General features: G+C 37.6%; 1 protein-coding gene across 1 annotated transcript in view; it reads right to left on the bottom strand.

The window, feature by feature from the left end:
• Positions 1–381: 381 nt before the first annotated feature.
• RGS7BP (regulator of G protein signaling 7 binding protein) overlaps positions 382–20,825 on the bottom strand; it is a 58,655-nt gene continuing 38,211 nt past the window's right edge. Inside the window, exons 3-6 of the mRNA XM_031557256.1 lie at positions 14,278–14,408; positions 5,999–6,146; positions 4,958–5,028; positions 382–3,860 (exon numbers count right to left, since the gene is read on the bottom strand). Of these exons, the coding sequence (XP_031413116.1) occupies positions 3,769–3,860; positions 4,958–5,028; positions 5,999–6,146; positions 14,278–14,408 (442 nt within the window). The 3' untranslated portion in view covers positions 382–3,768. The remainder of the gene's footprint in view (positions 3,861–4,957; positions 5,029–5,998; positions 6,147–14,277; positions 14,409–20,825) is intronic.

The raw sequence follows: 20,825 nt of genomic DNA, 5'->3' as shown, positions 1-20,825 counted from the left end.
AGACCTTCAAAACGCCGTGCAACGGGACTACTATCGGATCCTGGTGGTGACTATCCCCGCTTTACACGATTCTTGCTTCTTTTCTATCTTTCATATCACCCTCCTTCTCTTCCCCGTCTCCCTGATTAGGATTTATAATAAACTGGTTGGACCAACATTTGAACCGTTGTTTCTTAATCTCTCGCCAGGTATACAGATATTAAAAGAACCTCCTCTGCCTCCTATAAATTGGAGTGAGACACCTACCCAAGTAGCATTTTCAATAGCCATTAGAGATCAAAATTTTCTTTCATTTTCATAGCTGCAAAACCCATTGTTGGGGATGGAGCTATTGAGCACGTCTATCAGTTAAGACTTTTAATGAAAACATGACAGTGCAACTATCTCTTGGACATTCTTTATTTATTACAGAAAAGCAGAATCTGGTTAATAAGGACATTGCTGTGAGGAAAATAGATTTTGAAAATAATCTTTCTATGCATTTTGATTCCATGCTTCTTAGATACACATTCATGCTCACAAGCACACACTTTTGTGACTGCATACAGCTATTCTTATGATAAATGCATTATACTCTGAAGAGTAGATTGTGACATGAAATCATAAAATACACTGCAGTTACCTTTCTCTGTGCTATTTACAGAATGTTATTGTGCTTTCTGCTAAACGCTCTTAGAGTATGTAGGCATGCGTTCCTTTGATGGAATTCATTTTGCTTATAGAAACACAATTTCTATGAGGACATTTTAGATGTATTTGTCCTCACTGCATTAAAATTATTTGGGGTTAATTATTCAAAAATATGCAAGGGCTGCTCTGTAAGTAATGCCTCCTATTTTATTCTGTTGGCCCATGGCGGATGCTCGTGATATGGCACCAGAGGTTGAACCTTCTCACCAATATCCCATTACACATTGTTGCCATGTGACAGATAGCAGCTGAGGGGCTCTCTGACAAAGCAGAGTCTGAACATTTATGGAGACAAAACTAAATGTAGATACAGCGAGGCAGTGGGTGTTTCAGCAGTGGTAGCAGTAACATGAAAGACAAGCCACAGTCCAGATGTCATGCACACCTGTCACACCACAAAATGAAGATCCATTTGGATCCTGGAGCAACCAGGGAGCTGTGTATGGAGCTGAATATTGGCTTCAAGGCATTGGAAAAAATAATGGTAATATTAGAATACTGCAAAGTTTGTGCCAGGAGGGTTCCATAAATGCTCACACAGGAACAGAAATAACATCATATGCAAGTTTGTCAGAACATACTGAACTAATACGAAGCTGAAGGTGATAGTTTTCTGGATTGCGTCATTGCTGGTGACGAGATATGGTGTCACCACTATGAGTCAATGGTCCATGGAGTGGTGACACGTGCAATTCCCCATAGAAGAAAAAAGTTCAAGACGCAGCCTTCATCGGGTAAAGTCACGTGCACTGTCTTTTGGGATAGGAAAGGGTGATCCTCTGGACTTCCTGGAACCTGGACAAAACATCAACACTGACCACTGCATCACGATGCTGACCGAGCTGAAGGCTTGAACTTCCAGAGCCAAGTGAGAGAAGAAGTCAGTCTTTCTCTTGCAATATGATAACGCCAGGCCCCATGCAAGTGTGAAGACCAGTTTGAGCATGTTGCCAGTCTTGGCTAGACTGTCCTACCACATCCTTTGTATAGTCTGGATTTGGTGCCTTCTGACTTCCATCTGCTTGGGCCAATGAAATATGGACTGCATGGCAACATTTTCATGGCGACAGTGCTGTCATAGCTGTGAAACAGTGAGTCACTTTTGCTTGTACACATTTTCACTGGTATGACATGCAGGCTCTTGCTAATCACAGACAAAAATACATAGCTAACAGTGGTGACTGTGTTGAAAAACTGTCTTGTAGCTGAGAATTTCTGTTCTATCAAACAGTGCTATTGTACTCTTTGTAGCTGTTATCGTTTCCACGGAAATAAATAGGAGGCATTACTTTTGGAGCAATCTGAAAGGCTGAAAGGCTGAAAGGCTGAAAGGCGAGCAGATGACTACAACTTGGAAAAAAACATCTGTCTGCTATATCTGCTTGAAAAGAAAGGTATACTTTGAGAGAAATGTTATAAACTCAGTTACACAACTTCCTAAATCTAAATGGTATGACTGACAGGATCACTTACTCATAAAGAATAAATCCTGCCTTCTCATCTTGGAATTAAATTAGATCTCAGGTTTTGGGCCATGCAGTTCTCTAACACTGCTATCAAGGGTGTGTTTTCTTTTTCGGTAAACAGCATTTCAAGAGAAAAATTTGGTAGAAAAATCAGTTAGATGAGACACATTCAGTAGGTGCCATATATAGTTCAGTGAACAGCCTTCTGTAACAAACTGCTTCTAAAAGTGTCTTACCAACAAAAAACACAGAGCATCTAACTCCAGAGGTGTTTTCTGTGACAAGGGAACATTTCCTCCTTACAGACCACTAAACCCTCATGCAGCAAGAAGGATTTTTGTTCCTGTTAATGTGTTGGCTCACGGTGGAGTAGCAGACAGGCTCATAGCCACCTTCATGTTTGGTACTGTAGTTACAGATTGTCATGGGGCTTGTAGTGTTACTGTCTAGTGCAAGTTTAGTTCTGGTGTCTATCATCCTGAAATACCAATACAACTCTGGCTTATTCATATATATTGCTTCTACTAGCAGTCATTTTAGCACTTATATATTAATTGTAATTTTCTGTCTCTTTGTAAACATACATCTTGAAATGGAAAAATTACCAAAACTTCATAGGTTTTTTTTACAGTAAAATTACAAAAAAATCCCCATATGTTCTGGAAATATCTCTAGAAACAAGTCATTTAATTTAAATAAAAAACTTTATTAACAATGTAAAACGTTTAGTATCTTACAGTCTGAGATAATTCTGGCATGCCCTATAGGAGTTACTTTGTGATATGCAGATACCATGCTTTAAATTCTATTGGAAACAAAATGGGTTGGTGTTGTGTTTTATGTTGTTTATTCTGCTACACTTCAATAAATTATTATTTTTTCAAAAGCTTTTAGAGATACCTAAAAACTAGATAGAGATACTTAAAAGTATCTCTAAAGACTTAGAAGGAAATACCTTATTTCTATGTATCGTACAGTATATAGGCTGAATGATTTCTCTGTATTTGCAAGTTCTAAATATTTTCATATAGGTTTTGTGTAAATTAAGATATTTTTCTATGAAGCTTTTTAATTGAGATAGTGCGGAAGACTAAATATGAACAAGAGCACAAAAAGCAAATGGAGATTTTGTGCAAATTCTGATAGTGTTTAAATATTTTAGAACTTCGATACTTTTGCTGTTAAACATTTTTCTATGCTTAAAGACTGTTAGAATATGATCAAGTATTTCAATATGATACTGATTAGAATACTGTACTATGCACAAACTTTCAGCTGTAGTTCAAACAATAAAAAATTTTAAAATGATCTATTAACCATAATCCATATGTCTTTTCTCTGAGTGGTTCAAAGTAAGCATGCAAAACATACTTTTAGACATTTTATAAACACTCCTAGTTATGCTAGATCTATTCTGCAGCTAGTTCTTCGCCACTGTAACTTTAAGCTTCAAAACCCTTATATTGCAAAGGGGGATAGAGCAGCTGAGAAAAAGAATAGGCCAGCATAGAAAGTATACTTTATAATGAAGAGTAGTAACATTCTTTTCAGAGGTGAAATGACAGTAGTTTAACCAATGTTTGATTTTCTTGGTGTTTCTGTATTTAATCTTTTAACTTGAGACAAGACAACACAGTCCAAAGAATCTTCGCTTACGTCTTCTTACTAATGGGTAAGGGGTCAAGTTTAGGAGGCTGCTATCATCTGTTATAAAAAGAACAGACACATTTTAATATAAACATGTATGCACACACTCTCATAAAGGAGTACGTCTATTATGTGTTCTACTGTTACCTACGAGATCAAGCAGGAGACTCTATGTTCTAAGCACAGAACAAATAATAAGCGGAAGTTTCTAGAGGAGCCTTAGTATGCTAGTTATGAGGTGTCCATGATAGCGCAATAGAAGTTTTGGCAAGAACATAAGTTCAGTGATGCAACCTTAAGGAAATGACTCCTCAAGTACTGTGAGAATTATGCCAAAATATTCCTGTTTGGGTGAATAATGTTAGGATCCCAAATAAAACTGAATGATAAATAATTTTGGGACCTTCATTGCAGACACGCAACTTGGAAAATTTTGATATTAACATTATATTCTGACTTAATTTAAAGATGGAAAAAATAATTTGAGTGGCTATTTGCACACATCAGTGAGAATTTCCATTCAAAACTTCAATACTGGAACATTCTGGCACATCAAGAATAGGAGACCCTAACACTGACCCTGTGTCTGGATAGCTTTCTACCTTACATGTTGACTCCTTTTAAATTCTAGGCAAGTATTTCTTCTGCATAAGGTCAGAGTCTCATTATCACAAAGTCATGATACAGAAGCAACAAGACTTGCAATGGTAAAGCAAACCCCATCACTCAGCATGATCCTCAGCATGCTCTCTCTGTGCAATTTATGCCTTCATTACATTTGAAAAAGAAAGCTTCATGATACAGGGGATTAGTTGTGCTGCTACCTTTATCTCATAAGGAAAAGTCTATTATTTTATCTATAGATACATTATTATAATATAATATTATATATGTTATATATATATCTGTATTTATAAGCTTTCAGAATACTGTACTTTGAAGAGTAATATTCTCAAATGAAACTTGAGAAGACCAAGTTCACATATTAAATTCTGTCTCCATTGAATCAGTAGGGAAAGGATTTCATCTAGATTTTTGTTTCTGTTACTTCTTCCGGAAAAAATAAAAAGCCACCCTAGGTTTTTCAGATCTAATAGTAGTCAAAACCTTTAATTACCTTAATTTTCCTTGCAGGAAGAAAACGTAAAACCTACCTTGATTTTTCAGTGGTAAAGGCATAGTCTCCCTGAGTTTACTTAAAAGGTTTTTCATTTCTCTCATATCTCTGTGGAAAAAAATGTTGAATAAGATGCGATAGAACAGCAATTGAAGACTCTGAATGGAGAAAAGCTCACAGTGTATCTTTATATGCAGAAATAATTAAACACTAAACCAGACCAAATAATACAATGATCTATTGGACAAGTATATGGTCCAAATACATATATCAGATGGTGTGCACCAAAACAAGGGAGTCCTTTTTTTAAGCTAGGCTATTTTACAATTAGCATAATTACTAGCGTTAACCTTCCTGGCATTTTCAGCTTGTGCCATTAATGTGTTTTGCTGTTTAAAAGGCAATTACACATGTAGCCACCTCATGTCACTACACCTCCCTGCGTGTTAAGTGAAAGTTTTAGAAATGGGGCTGTCTCACTCTTCTTAGAAGGAAAACTTCAGCAGAAAATTTGCAGAAAGTATTGATAACAAAATTTCATCTCAGAAAGAAATGTTGGGGATTTAGGATTATTTCCTACTAAAGGGTCTCAATTTCATCTTTCAACTGCTGCTAACAGAGTAGGAGAAATCCACCCTGATGTACCAATGGACAGTTTTCCCCTCACCTCCTAAGGAATCCACACTCATAACTATGGGCAGAGCCAACTGAAGTGAACTGCATTTTGCATTTTCAATTAATGAATGCATGATTGCAGGCCAGCAGATTTCAGGTACAAAATCAGAAGTCACGTAAGATAAAACAGAAGCTCTTCCTTTAAGAGAACATGGCCTACTAACACCATAATTTCCCACCCCTTGGTTTTGACAGACACCCTCTGATAATTAGCCAAATTAAGGATGACACTTCTCTCTGCTCTTTTAGGAGTTGCTTTCAGATATGTTAAATGTAACAAAAGTGTTAACAGCTATTTAATTTACTAACATCTTTTATAGTGGCAACATTGGCCTAACTGTAAATGACTAAATAAACCCTAGAAGTTAATTTGCTTTATTTAAGGATGAAATACTACACATACCTCTCAGTGTTTTCAATGTCTGTGGAAACCTGCCATAAATGCTGTTGAATATCTGTAGGTGATGATAATGTGTCTTCTAAAATAGGGACTTCGGAGCTCTCCTCCACTTTAGTATCCAGGATCTTGGATGGGGCACAAGGCTCTTTTCCTTTAAAATAGTCAAACAAACATGTACTCCTATTATTAATAAATGTAAATTCAGATTATGTCATTGATGTTTTGGGATTAATCTTAAATGACATAAATGAGGGAAATTTGTGAATACAAATTCTGAGCAAGAACTACTCAGAAAAGAGTGCAGGCCACACCAATCTGCTAATCAGAGTGCTATGTGGTACTTGTACCAAACTAGATCAAGAGAAATCCTACAGAGGCATATGTGGAGCTTCAGATTGTACTTATTAAGTATTATGAAGATTTCCAGTTGAAGTCCAGTGACTCATATGTGACATGAAATAAGAAAAAGTGGACAAAACAGAACAAAATAAGTAGGGAAGTAGAGTGCACATTCTGAAAGTAACTTTGAAAACTCTAACATTATAGAACACTGCAATCCATGTCTCCTAGTATTACTGCAGTATTAAGGAAAAATAAAAGATGAAAACATGCATTTTTTTAATGTGATGATTTAAATAACAGTGCGTAGCTGCCACCATTCTCAGCTCAGTATGCAATATATTCTGATTTTCCATGCTTACACTTGACTAATTCATGTTTACTATATAAAAGGGAGAGTTTGAACTATCTGGAGATTTCATCTGCCTGGGTTTTTGTCTGGGAGAGAATGGGAGATAAGGTGGGGACTATGAAAGACAATGCAAGAGAGTTAAGTATTGGTGGGATTTGTTGGTCTCTTTTCCAACTTGCTGTGGACAGCCAGTTGGTATTCACTGCCTACAGTGTCAAATACAGATCTGATACAAAGAGTATGATGGGACAAATTGTTTTTTGCAAGTATTATTTAAATGAGAAATTTCAATTTGTATTTGATTGTATTATTAAGAAATTAAATATTTTCCACTTTCAGTTATTTCACAAAACAGTGTAAACAACCTCAGAAAGAAAAAACACCAAAACAAACTGTTCTAAAGCTAGAGGAAAAAACAAAGTTTAAGTCGGTGCTACTGTGGATTTGACTAGGAAATGTTTTTTTCATCTCACAACGATTGCAATTTGAAAAAATTTCACATCAGGACAAATCTGAGTACTTCCGATAGGGTTTGATAAAGAAAAGGAAGAATATACAGCAGTGGTTACTAGACTCATTCTTCTGAGACTAAGATTACAAACCATGTTACACTTACAAGCTATGCTACTCTTCCACATCACAAACAGGATACTTTGTAAACCTGTTTAAAAAACCCGTGACATTTTTGGTTCTAAAAAAAAAAACATTAGGCAGGTTCTCTAAATGATGGTATTCCGGTAAATCATGCCTTTGTTGCTAAAAGAAATAACTCTTAGCTCTTTGTTTGAATGTCAAATTAGACATTATTTATACCACAAAAGATATTTAGTTAATGCTTTCATTATTCTTTAAAATCAGTAGGAAGCCATTCCCTGCTTCCACCTTTCTTACCTCCTGTCTTGAATCTAACTGTGATTCCAAGAGATGGCATAACCTGATATAAGCAAATTATGACCTGTACCCTTTCTCTGCTGCCTGCACTGGCATCCTCTGCTAACTTTTTCTTCGCCCTCTGTGAGCCACTTCAACCCATCAAACGATAGAAGACTACCCCGGCCAGGACACTGACCCAAAGTGGCAAAAGGGATATTATATTCCATACCATTATTATTATTTTCCCTTCCTTTTCTGTCTTATTATATTGTCTTTATGAGCTTTGCCTTTTTCCAGTTCTTTCGCCCTCCCCATGGTGGGAGCGAGTGAAAGGCTGTGTGGTGCTCAGCTGCTTGCCACGTTAAGCCACAATAGCATAACTTTCAAATTATTTTCAGTCATTAACTGCAGCTTATGCTGTTACTTTAAGGTAGTTCATATTGCACAATTTTTGTTCATTTGTGTAAGCTTCACTATTCATCACTCTTCCCAGAAGCATGTAACACGACATGCTGCTAAGAATAATTCACTTTCCACTTCTCTGTAAAAGTGGGTTGCCCCAAAAGAAACAATATCACAAGATGTAATTGGTGCAACAGGTTTTAATTAATTCTGCCATTATTAGGAATTGCTGCGTTGAAACTGTCCCCTGACTTCTGGTGACATACTGTCAAGAACAATCTTGTCTATAGATGCATCCTTCAGGGATAAGAAAGGTGTTTCAGTGGAAACAGTAGTAGTTCCAGGTGAAATAACAGTAAAGATTCTTTCTCCTAACTTGAGAACAAACTTACTGAGACTGTAATGTTCTTTTTGTTAGCAAAAAGGCAAGCTCTTTCAGATTTAGCAGAATGAACGACTCAGACTTCTGTTCAAATGAAAAGAGCTCTTTACAATACTTCTGTTGTACTGTGAACAACTCATGAAGTTTTCTTTGAATTTCAGAGCAACTGAATCACTTCAAAACAGTTAAGGAGGCAGCTAATAATAAAAGCTTTGCCTGAATAATGTATATGACTCAGGCTTAACATTTCTCCTACATAGTACAGACCGGAGGGAAACAAAAGCTCTTTAATCTTCTCACCCTTATACCATGTGGGAGGATGTCTTTTGTATTATTCATTCTTAAAATAGAGACACAAACCCTAAATTTTACTTTCAGTTTTGTCAGTGGAGAGACTTTCTTAATTTCAGTTGAAGTTTGATCACACATACAGTGTTTTCAGAGGTATCGACATACGGTGGCTGTTTGTGCCACTAGACGAGGCTCTTTTTACTGTTGATGAAATTTTAATTTAAACGATGTACTTTTTAATTTCCTAGCCTCTCATTCAGCATACATTTTTACTTGTCCCATCGCCTTTTGTGTGAAATAAAATTCACTGAATTAAGTAACTGAAGCTGTAAACTGAATCAGGATATAGAACATATCTCATTACTTATATCTATATCATAATAGACATCTCTCCCCTGCTGTGCTCATTACTGCTCCTGTGGTGACCTCTATGTTCACTTCTGTCATCCTCTGTTGTGTGTTTACCCTTATTCTCCACCTGTGTCTCATATAAACTTGTATAATGCAAATCTGCCTATTTGTCTATCACAGATTCCTCATAGCTAGTTATAGTTTAAACTAATAGAGCCAAATACAACAAAAAACCCTTCAATGAGTTGAAAGTTTCTTTTTGTCATTTTTGTTGTAGTCTTCTAGTTCTTCTAGGTACTATTTTAAGGAAATAAATGTGTCACAAAATACATGCTGGAAAATCAAGTATCTTGTATATGAACTTTGGTGTGATACATAATACAAAGTTATCTGCAATTTGAAATAATTCTCAACAATAGTGGCAATGAGATGAATATACTAAAAGCATAGTATATTCTGTTCGTAGTATGCAGTTCCCCTCCAGCTTATCCAAGCAGTCATAGAATTTCACCAGGTAGTCACCACTCTAGTATCCGAGTGTTGGTATCCTTCCACCCTCAGCTATGTTTGTACCAGTCAGTTACTGTGACTGGACTATTTAATTTTCTCTAAGTCTTCTATGCAGACTTGTGGTAAGAATAAATAAAATGTACATTACAAGCATTAAAGAATTTTATATGTTATCCTGAGAAACTATTTATATATTAAGACATGAAAAAGACACAGGATAAGACTTTGAGACCACTTTATACAGGGATGTGTGAAATTCTGGGGATGTAATGAACTCTGGATTCCTTCTTCCCATAGATATTCACACAAGTTCTACTACGCCTAACAGCAGGAATTACCTCTCCATGGTTGTACGTTTTTATTTTAACAAGTTACAAACTACATATCAGATTAATGTGATTCAGGACCATAAGAATAATACTGCCTTACAACTACATAAGCAGTGATTTACTTTGTTCACACTCGGTATAAATGGCTACATTTAAACTGTGCACATCCAAGTTACCTTTAATTATTTTACAGCATGTTTTATATTCTGGAAAACACCTCCTTTTCATTTTTAACTTCAAAACTTCTCTTCCCTCTTACCTTTCATTTGTTGTACAGGCTTACTTCCCCAGTCGGAAAAATTAGTACCTTGCTTCAATATCGCAAAGCTGGATAACAACATGATTGCAGTCTGCAGCCTAGGATTTCTTAAAATGTTTTCTAAAATGCGTAACTACATAAATAAACAAGACAATTATATCTGTAAATGATTCTAATAAATTTATGGTTTATATGTAAACACGTACAGGCATCAGACTTTGGGAATGTGCACTTCCACAGTGACATGCTATAATGATCCAGTGATTATAGCAATAATTTAGAGTTCCTTACAAGGAAATGTATACATTATTATGATCTATACGTGAATCAGTAAAGCTCGTTTATTTGTTATTTTTACTCATTCAAATGCAATGACATGCTTTATGAGGTATAAGTGAAAATCTAAGAGCAAAAAATAATTGCGACTGGATATAGCAACATATGCTGGAACACACGTAAGAACTGTGATATAATTCTGAGTTTTTCTCAGTACAGGATATTAGGAAACATCAGTATTATTTTAGAAAAAGGACCATTAGCATTGCATCCAGCAGCTCCCATAGACAGAAATTATGTCAGAGATTTCCTCTTATATCTGACATCTAAGCCAGGATTGTTTGTTTAATCAGAAAAATAGTCAATACTGGTAACATGCAATAGCAATAAGATAGACATACAACATGTAAAGAAATGAGAGCTGAATTTTGTAAACATTTCAGAGGCAGTTAAGCTAGTTCAGAGTATCTTCAATCTCATGAAACCACAATTCACGTTTTAAAAAGTATTAACAAGTATAAGATCTGTGTTTGTCATTGCTCCCTAAGGCTCAAAGCTTTGTAACTCAGATGACGAAGGAGTGGCTAACTGATTCGAGAGTGAGAAGTCTGCATCTTCTGAACTGGATGGATTTCGATACCTGGACAGACTTTGATTTATATAAACAATAGTTCAATTTATGTGTCTGAGAATTTGTCAGTATTTTGCCTGTTGTACAATTCTTCAAGATCTGTGTTTGTCATTGCTCCCTAAGGCTCAAAGCTTTACTCAGATGACGAAGGAGGGCAAATAAAGCAAAACAAAGACAAGAAGGGAAGCTCCAGATCCCAGTTAAGTGAACTCATCTGTTGCTTGGCAAAGTCTGAGAAAGATGACTCTCTCCAGAGATTCTTCCACAGTGTAATACTGATGCAGAAGACACTTCAGAATATTTCTTGGAAGAGATGGAACATGAGCACATCTCTCATTTTTGCCATTTCCTCAGGAGGTAACTTACTGTTGTCACCCTGTTCTGACAGAATGGCGGTCAAGGACCTTTAAAGCCATTATGTGAGGTAATGCAGAAAGACACAGTGCTGCACTGAAAACTAGACTTACATAACTTCCTCCAACTCAGAGTTTTCATTTGACCCTGTACGAGTTACTTAAACCCAGCTTCTCAAAATAGTTACTAATAAAGTACTTTAAATTCTATGGTTGCTCCACTCAGAGACTCTTAGCATTCAGTTGCAACTGAAGTTACCGAGAAATTACTCCAAACGCAAACACATCACTGCATAGCATATGCTGCAATCTCAAATTCTAAATTAGCGCTCTTTTCTTTAATCACTCCTTGTTCCCCATTTACAATGAGAGAAATTGCTACTGCGTCACCCGAGGCAGTCCGGGAGACATTTCCATCAGTGTATGAGTTTCCAAGAAAGGTCTGAGAACAGAGCAATTTTGCCTTTATGACAAAATTATGTGCAATAAGTACAACGTGTGACACTGAACAATTAGAGTAAAAAAAAGATGAAATGTCCAAGTACGTTTTAGCTAGCCAGGAGCCTTGGGACTGTGGAACAGAGTAACAAAGTGCATGATCAGAATTAGGCAGCAAGATGAAATAAAGCTACTCGGACCTGTTTCCTTCTAGCAATTGCAAACTTTCTGAATGTTGAACTCTGCAGTCATAGCGTAGAATCACAGAATCTTTTGAGTTGGGAGGGACTTTCAAAGGTCATCTAATCCAACTCCCCAGCAATAAACAGGAACACCTACAGCTAAATCAGCTTGCTGAGAGCCCTGTCCAGCCTATGAGCGTCTCCAGGGACAGGCCATTCACCACCTCTCTTGGCAACCTGTGCCTGTGCCTCACCGCCCTTACTGCAACAAACTTCTTCATTATGGTTAGTCTGAATCTCCTTTCCTTTAGTTTGAAACCATTTCCCCTTGTCCTATCACCACAGACCCTGCTGAACTGTCCCTGCTCTCCTTATAGCCTCCCTTCAGATACTGAAAGGCCACTCTCAGATCTCCCCAGAGCCTTCTCTTCTCCATGCCGAACAGCCCCAGCTCCCTCAGCCCATCCTCGCAGGGGAGGCGTTCCACCCCTTGGATCACTTTTGTGGCTCTCCTCTGTTTTCAGCATAGGACTTTGGTGGTGTATGTACCTCACAAAGAAATTTATTAGAGAGCATTTACCTCAGTTTACTTACTGCATAACACAGCTGGAAAGATTTACGTTTTTTGGCCCCAATGTGACTGTAAAGTCTCAAAAAAATAACAGACTGTCTGACTCTTCTAGCAGAGGTTGTATGACAGCAGTAAGTTAAAGTACTGTAAATATGAAAGAAATCTCTGTACAGGAAGGTTGATACATACTATTCAGTACACTCAGGATTGTTTCTTCAGGAGAACAGAAAGATAAGGAGAGATTAGAAGTTTGGTGCTGAGAAAGAGAAGGAAAATAGCCAAAGCCAAGGCTTTCAAACTAGCATGGTGTTTTATAGAAGAGCATCTGTTTTCCATTGGCATGCTTCCTCTGGGGAAAAGAGCATCAGCATCAGATCACTGCTTTAGCTTTATCTGTTCTGTTGCTCATTTGATAACGCTTGGTCAAGAGAGCAGTTCCCGTATCATTATTTATTAACTGCAGGTTTGTCAAAACAGCCTGCATGTTACTGCTTTAATCCCTATAATAATATAAATTGGTGAAAACTTACGGGAGATTTAAAAACTCAACAAACTACTACTAAATCCAACAGATTAAACAACATCCAACAGACCATCATAGTAAAAAAATACTTGTACCTAGAACTTCTCATGTTGAACGATGCCTTTACAATACTTCTAAGCATTGTAAATATCTAGGCATCTCATGTGTAAGAACACCATTCTGCTGGCTCTGTTCCACAATTCAATTCATGTGTTAAAATCTCTGTGATTTTATGATTTTTGCGTATTACGATTTTTTCCTCAAAGGATGTCATAGAAAGCTGGAGCTAAGTTACTGTGGTTATTTCTATGGATACAGGAAAAAAATTAACTCCATTCAGCAAGGGCAGAACAGCTACCATAACTTTCTTTATGGTCGGATGAGGTACCAATACATAGCAGAAGTATTGCTAGATAGCAAAAAAGCTGGTTCACGTTGTAGTCCTCTAATTTGTTTTATTCAACTCCAGACATGTGACAGGAGTTTACTTTAGGTTAACCATGTTGATTTCCTCCAGAGGCAAAGGGGAAACAGACACGTTTGAGTTACTCAGGTCTCCTCAAACTATTAGAGAGAGTGCCTTGACAACTGTAGCAAATGCTAGGAAATGTAGAATATTTTGTCTTAAAAAAAAAAGATGATTCATTTTAGAAGCTGGCATATGACAGCTCTGCTCATTCTGCCTCTTTAAATTTTACGGATTTCTTTTTGAGTTGAGAAACATGATAAAAACCTCAATTCAGTAATTATAAGCATCTAATTATTATTTTCATAATATAAAGTGCCATGGCGTTAGCTATACCACGTAGCTAGATATAAAAAATGCACTAGAGGACATTTCAGGAAATGTATACATTTTATTGCGGAATAAGAACTTTGTCTTATATTTACCTGGTGAATTCTGCTGGGATATTATCTGGGAAAAAAGTACTTACAAGTAGACCAGATATAATCCCCAAGCTATTGAGTGACCTGTTCAGTAAATTATCTCCATTTCTCCATTTTCCTTTCAATATGGTCAGCATGGTCATTATGCATAAAGTAACCAGTTTCTGCTGACTGAATAGTTTATTTCCTAAATGAAATGGAAATATCTAACAGGCTTCAGTGGTATAGCTTCCTTTACAGTCTGGTGCTTTGTCTTTCAAAATACCCAAACTTTTCCTGACAAACGTTTCATGTGTTTAAATCAGTGCCTCTGCAATTGTGCAGTTTAATACCTTTCCGATGAAACTGCAGGGATCCTAGCAGACATATGGACTTGAGCATTTCCGTTGTGTACATTTCTAAGCAACACTGCAACTGGATATATAGTCTACAGATTTCAGGATGAATTTCACCGTCTTCTGGGCTGCAATAAAAAAGGAGAAAATTTTTGTTAGGTGCAAGACTGGAAGAACCTGAGGGGCATCAAATCCACCTCTCTACTGCTGCAAGTAAGCATATCATAATCTGCTTCATAAATTACTAAAGATATGATGAAAAAAGCAGTTTCTGCTGACCTGTTTCTAAAACTTTTTAGCAGCATGACGCCATGGAAGGTGTTCCTGCCCATGGCGCGAGGGCTGGAACTAAATGATTTTAGGGTCCCTTTGAACACAAGCCGTTCTGTGGTTCTATGAATTCTTTATCTCTATAAAGCCCTGCACATAAAATATCAAAACTGGATTGTCTTTGCTAAGACTGCATGGTCCTTATCTTCTTCTCTGGATCTTTGTAAAAGGTACTTACTGTCAAAGAAGGGAGCGATTTCTTTCTTTCTCTTTTGAATCTTTGAGGAAATATTTTCTGGTAATACCAGAAAATACTCTTTTGCCATCCATTCAGTTACCCTTGATCCTGATGCAGCTGCACAAGGAAACTGCAGAGCCATTTTCATAGTCACAGCTGATGTTACATATGCTGGATCATGCAGAGGCACAACCAGAACCCTAATCAGAAACTAATCAATTGTAGTCCATTACGTTCTACAGTTTCTGCTTGAATTTCCTTTTATCCCAGTGTTTATAATATCAGCCATGTGCTGCTACTACACTGTGAGGAGAATGGGAAGTTAGGGATTTGTTTCATAGAAGCTGTCTTTTAGGGTTTATCCATACCAACAATTCTGACAACAGGATCTGTAATCTCATTCCTCCAATTAATTGCTTTGGACACTATGGAAATAATTTACTTAGATTCAGGATACAATTCTCAAACACAGCTGTAAAATTGCACATTCAATTTCACTTTTGTGAGCTGAGAATGCTGCACTGGCATAAACATGCTGCTTTTTAAACTCACTTGTTTCTGTGAGTGCTAAAGAAGTCATGCACTCAGATATAACACGAGAAATAGATTCTCAATGCCCATTCCAAAGCACTTTCAAGAGAGCAGTAAGTGATAAGATGGAAGAGTCAGGATTTTGGCCATTTCACCGTCACACATCATGGAATGATAAATGATGCTTTCACAATAAAAAGAGTGCTGGCATTCTTTACACTGATTTCATTTCCTGTGGTTAAACGGTCCTTCAGAAAATGCTCCCGAACACGAAATAAAATTATACACTAAGAAAGAAAATGCTCAGATATATTCTGGGGTGGGAAAACAGAAAAAGACGGGCCTCAAATTAACTCTATGCCTTTGGCTCAACGGGCAGAAGAAGGGAGAATGCTCTAAGGACTATTTTATGCAAGGACTTGCCATAATCTTCCTATAATGAGAGAGAAACCATGTGGTTTTCCTCAAGAATTACTGTCCATTCCAGTGACATCAGAAATCAAATGTGATTGTGAAGGTTTCAAGAACTGGCCAGACAGAATTTCTGCACTTCCTCAGCCTATCTATGAAGACTACTGATGTTTGTACACGCTAATGAAAATTGTGAAGAATCACAGTAGAGTCAGCTTGCTGAAGAATGCTTACTAAGCAAAGGATGCAGCCAAACTGGAAAGAAAAAAGGTGAAAAGGCTGGAAAAGACTGAGAACTGAAAAGAAATCATACGGGCTTGGTGGAAAGCTCCAAAGATGGGTCCCACTTCCTGCTCTGTTACAAGCAGAACTCATCAAAAATGTAGGAAACAATGAGCACACCTTGCAGTTACTGTGGATTGTGTTGCTTCAGAACCGTATACTTGATAATAAATCTGCCCATCCAGGGGCTTTACTTTCTTTGGATAGACTATAATATGAGCAATGCCTTTCAATCACATCCAATGTTCTGCATCGAAACTGATATCTGCATTTGCTGAAAAATTGAAGCGTATTTGTGGTAGTATTTTTTGCCTCTTAGTGTTGATACAGAATGAAACTATTGAAGCAGAACAAGAAAGCAATCCCTCCCCACTGATACTTTGAAGATAAATTTTCAGATGACTGCTCCAATATTTCTACTAGGTATATTACAACATTTTATACTACTTTTTATCTTGCAATGATGCATGGTACTTTTACTGGTTTAACAAGGTTATATCTCAACAGCCTCTGCAGTTGTGTTTGCTGTTTCTTCCATTTTTAAGCAACATACGTATTAAATGAATCGCACTCATTTCATCTGTAATCACTTAGCTGATGAGAAATGGGCAGCTCTCTGCATATGCAAGAACCATACATTTCACAGGCACTCCTTTCAAAGGGGCAGATGGCAAGAGCAGTTTCTACTGTAACTATACTGGTATTAACCAAGTTTATATTAACCAATATAGCTCAGATTTAAATTCAGTTTGTTTGAATGTAAATCAGGGGTAATTCTTCTGAAGAACCTTGTTCTACACTAGCATATTCAAGTCCAGTATCTAGTGCTTTGTCTTACATTGATGCCTCCCAATGATTTCATCATTTTCTGTAAAAGAGGTGCCACAAATCTGGATGAATGTTAGAGTAAAATTCTGATGTTTGGTGTAAGATGCAGTCTGAGGAGTATATGTAACTTCTTAGAATTCACCTAACCAATTATAGCACAAACATCGAGCAAAATACTGAAAAAGCAGAACACACAATGCTTTCTTCCTCTCGAATAATGTTTTAACTTCTTAAACTTTAGGACATATCTTCTTGTTTTTAGTTCTCTGATAACTAAGAAGAATACAATACATAGTTAGCTAATAAGTGGCCTTCTTGTGGGGGCTTGTATTATTTTGATTTGTTCTGCAGTTTGCTTCCATGTGCACTGAACACTGTTTTCCAGTTCAGCACCATGGAATCACTGCATGACATTCGTATGCAATTTTCCCCCCATCACACGGAATTATTGGAATACAGTAATTTCCTTTGAGCTACCCTTACCGGTAATGGGGTTTCAAAGCATGTGGAGTTCCACAAACTTGCCGTAATCAACATCCAGATCCAAAATTTACCTACTCAAAATGCTGCTCATTTCCTCTAATAGCTGAACCCCTTGAGAGCCAGATACACAGAGAAGCATGCTCAAGTGTCTGAATTTCCTGAATGCCTAAACTTATCTTTCTGAGAACAATTTTCAGTCCTGAACATAAGCACTTAAACAACTAGTAATGGACAAGCGAGAAATTTATTTGCGTCTTCCACCTGCAGGGCATTTCCTCATAAGTTCTCTGTGTGAAGTGGAATCCGTGCAAAATAAAGCCACTTCAAATGTCAACAAGGACCTTTTCCTGTTCAGTGACAAAAGCACTTTCGTAAGCAGACGCAGATCAACAAAAACACTCTTCTCTCTTCTCTGATTGAACCTAAATCCACCGATTTCTCCTGAAAACAAGTATTCTTTAATCACAAGATTATCACTACCAGAAGAACGGAAACTTACAAGACTTTGGCCCCTCACTGCAAGAAAGACATTGGGGCCCTGGAGCGGGTTTAAAGAAGGGCAACAAAGCTGGTGAGGGGTCTGGAGCACAGGCCTTATGAGGAGCGGCTGAAGGAGCTGGGATTGTTCAGCCTGGAGAAGAGGAGGCTCAGGGGAGGCCTTATTGCTCTCTGTAACTACCTGAAGGGAGGCTGTAGTGAGCTGGGGTTGGCCTCTTCTCTCATGTAACTGGTGATAGGACCTGAGGGAATGGCTTCAGGTTGTGCCAGGGGAGACTCAGGCTGGACATTAGGAAATACTGCTTCTCTGAAGGAGTGCTCAGGCAGTGGAATGGGCTGCCCAGGGAGGTGGTGGAGTCACCGACCCTGGAGGTGTTCAAGGAATGTTTGGATTTACCCTTATCACTGGGAATGAGATTGAGGGCTTGAGCATACGGATAAGAATACAGCATGTCTCTTCTACTGCTATTTAATTCCTGAGAAGCAAAAATGGTAGCCGCTTTTCTTTAAAACTTCTTTGGCCTTGTTTTCTACATTTTATATATTCTTCTGCAAACACAAATTTCTGAGTAGCATAAGAATACGAACTAGAAGCACCTCTCATTTTCAGATCCCTTCTTTTTTTTTTCCCAAGAGCATGGAGGGCATATAATCGAACTGCTGGAAAAATTCTTCTCCCACTTGCAAATCAGAGAAAGAGCAGTGACACCCAAGGAAAATACTCTAAAATATTTCCGGGCCATTACCTCAGTAACAGTCTCAAACTGGTTAATAAGTGTTTAACTGCAGTACTGACCATAAGCGTTCCATTAATTCCCAACCAAACTATTTTCTCCTACGCATGGATGTAAGCCTCGTTTTCAACTCTGAAAGCCACATGCTCAGATGCCAACTCACATAAAGATTTCTTTTATAATCCCTGATGTATGTTTTGTGTTGTGAGCTTAAAATGTCCTTTTAAAGTATCATCAATTTCAGCCCAGTAATTTTCTACTCCTCTATGTTGAAGATGTGAGAAATGTTGAACAGGGGACACAATTTTTAGAATACTGGATATAGATTAATTATTAAATAGCTATTTGCCAAGTGGTATTTACATATGTAGACTAGTCCATATGAAACTGTACTATTATCCCAAAACTTGCTATTACTCCCACTTCAGTTTCAGTCAGTCCAGCTGGTTTCTTGAAGAAGACCACTTAAGTGTTCGAAAGAAATCTCATAATAACACAGTCTCATACAACTGCTGTGATAAATTGTGTTGTCACTGTTTCATAATCTTAAGTGCCGTACAAGAAGTAGCGCAGCACTGAGCACCTGTCCACGAGCCAGCAGCCTCCCCACTGGCATCCAAGCACAGCTGTCACAAGAACAGGAATTATGCCTGCTTCCTGTGTACAGCACGGAACAGAAATTTGTTGGCTTCTCCCTGTATACGCAGGTAAGACAAATGGGTACTGATAGCCTTTACGCAGCATTTGCACAGGCAGTGGCTTTCTGGAACTACTTTCCCTGAGAGGGTTGCAATGCTCCCTGCCAGAATGAACAAAAAGAATGGCTCCTGTGGAGAGGAGCCAAAGGGAAACTATATGGAAAGCTTCTGCCCAGAGACAGTCTGCTGACTTATCAGTGACGTTCCAACACACGTGTCTTAGAAATCTGCCTAGGAAAGTATTCTGCGTGTAGCGTAAGGCACATAGAAGCTGGCATGTAGTTTAATAATTACAGCAGGCTTCACTCCAACCCAGTCTTCTCTAGAAAACTGTTGGCTTTAATTTTTAGATAGAGCTAAGAGCATGGGTCCTTTCACAGAAAGCTAGCTTTTCCTTTTTGAGGGGGAGGGGAGGGGTTTAATTCTTCCTAATAATAACGTTTCTGCATGAAGGAAAGCACTATGGCTACCTTATTACTCTAAACAACCATACTGCCTTTTGTGAGGTCTGTAAGATTACTGACCAGATGTAGAGAAACCTGCTGATTGTCTAAAAAACTGGCTTAAATTTTCTTTTTTTTCTTTTTTTTCCCTCTGCCAAATTATGTTTATGAAATATCTTCCAATATCCTGCCCCTTCCTTACTCGGAATTTCTGTAGTTATCACATGAATACAATACCCCCAGGATGCCATAGCACAGAACTCTGAGAAATTCACGTTGCTATGATAGCCACACCTCTGCAGTCTGACAGCTCTGATATCTACAAGCATTGAAAGTAGTTACAAAAAAAGAAAATGCTGATTTGTTTGTACTTCAGAAGCAGTAACTTCATTTTTGTGGCTCATTAGGCTACTATTCAAATTAGAAGCAATGTTTTTGTAAATATAACTAAAATAGATGTATAATATTGTCATATTTCTTTTACATTTTGACCACAGGTAAAATTGATGTTTTTCTTTCAATAAAGTCCTGACTTTCATAGTTCGGTAAAGCTATTCAACTGAATGTGCTTGTGAAGTACAGTCAAGAAGTGGGATTGTTGTTTTCCGAAGCTCATATTGAAGTGAAACCTACAGAGGGAGCTCTCATACCAACCGTTGTACTTTCAACCTCTTGTAGGAAAGGCGAATGCACCACTCTGAACAAGCATTTTAAGATAGAAGAACACATGTTTGAAAGGTCTCTCCTCAAAGGGAGGGAAGGCAAAGAGATAGGTAAAGAATGAAAATTCTTTCTATTTTTCTCAACTCCAAAGGAACATTTAATTTTTTTTGTTTTCAAGATGTTTGACAGACGATTTTATTCTACAGCCAAAACATTCATTAGAATCGGAAAACACTATCAGCCTTTTCTGAATCGCTGCTGATGTACAGCATTCACAGGTCCATCGAAATCAGTGGAAGTTAAGACTGCTAGGACCAAACAAAGCTTCTGCTCTAAATCTGAATTTAACTTAAAACCTTTAGTCACGCAGCAGAGCATGTAACTGCTGCAGAGAAGTACTTTACTGATAGGAATATCAACAACATTTAAAAATGCATGTGAATGCATTACCTGTTAAAACATTAAA

The sequence above is a fragment of the Meleagris gallopavo genome, chromosome Z, assembly GCF_000146605.3.
Source record: "Meleagris gallopavo isolate NT-WF06-2002-E0010 breed Aviagen turkey brand Nicholas breeding stock chromosome Z, Turkey_5.1, whole genome shotgun sequence".
In the NCBI taxonomy this organism is placed as follows: domain Eukaryota; kingdom Metazoa; phylum Chordata; class Aves; order Galliformes; family Phasianidae; genus Meleagris; species Meleagris gallopavo.
The sequence above is the reverse complement of the archived record's forward strand: the minus strand, read 5'-3'. Positions and strand labels throughout refer to the sequence as shown.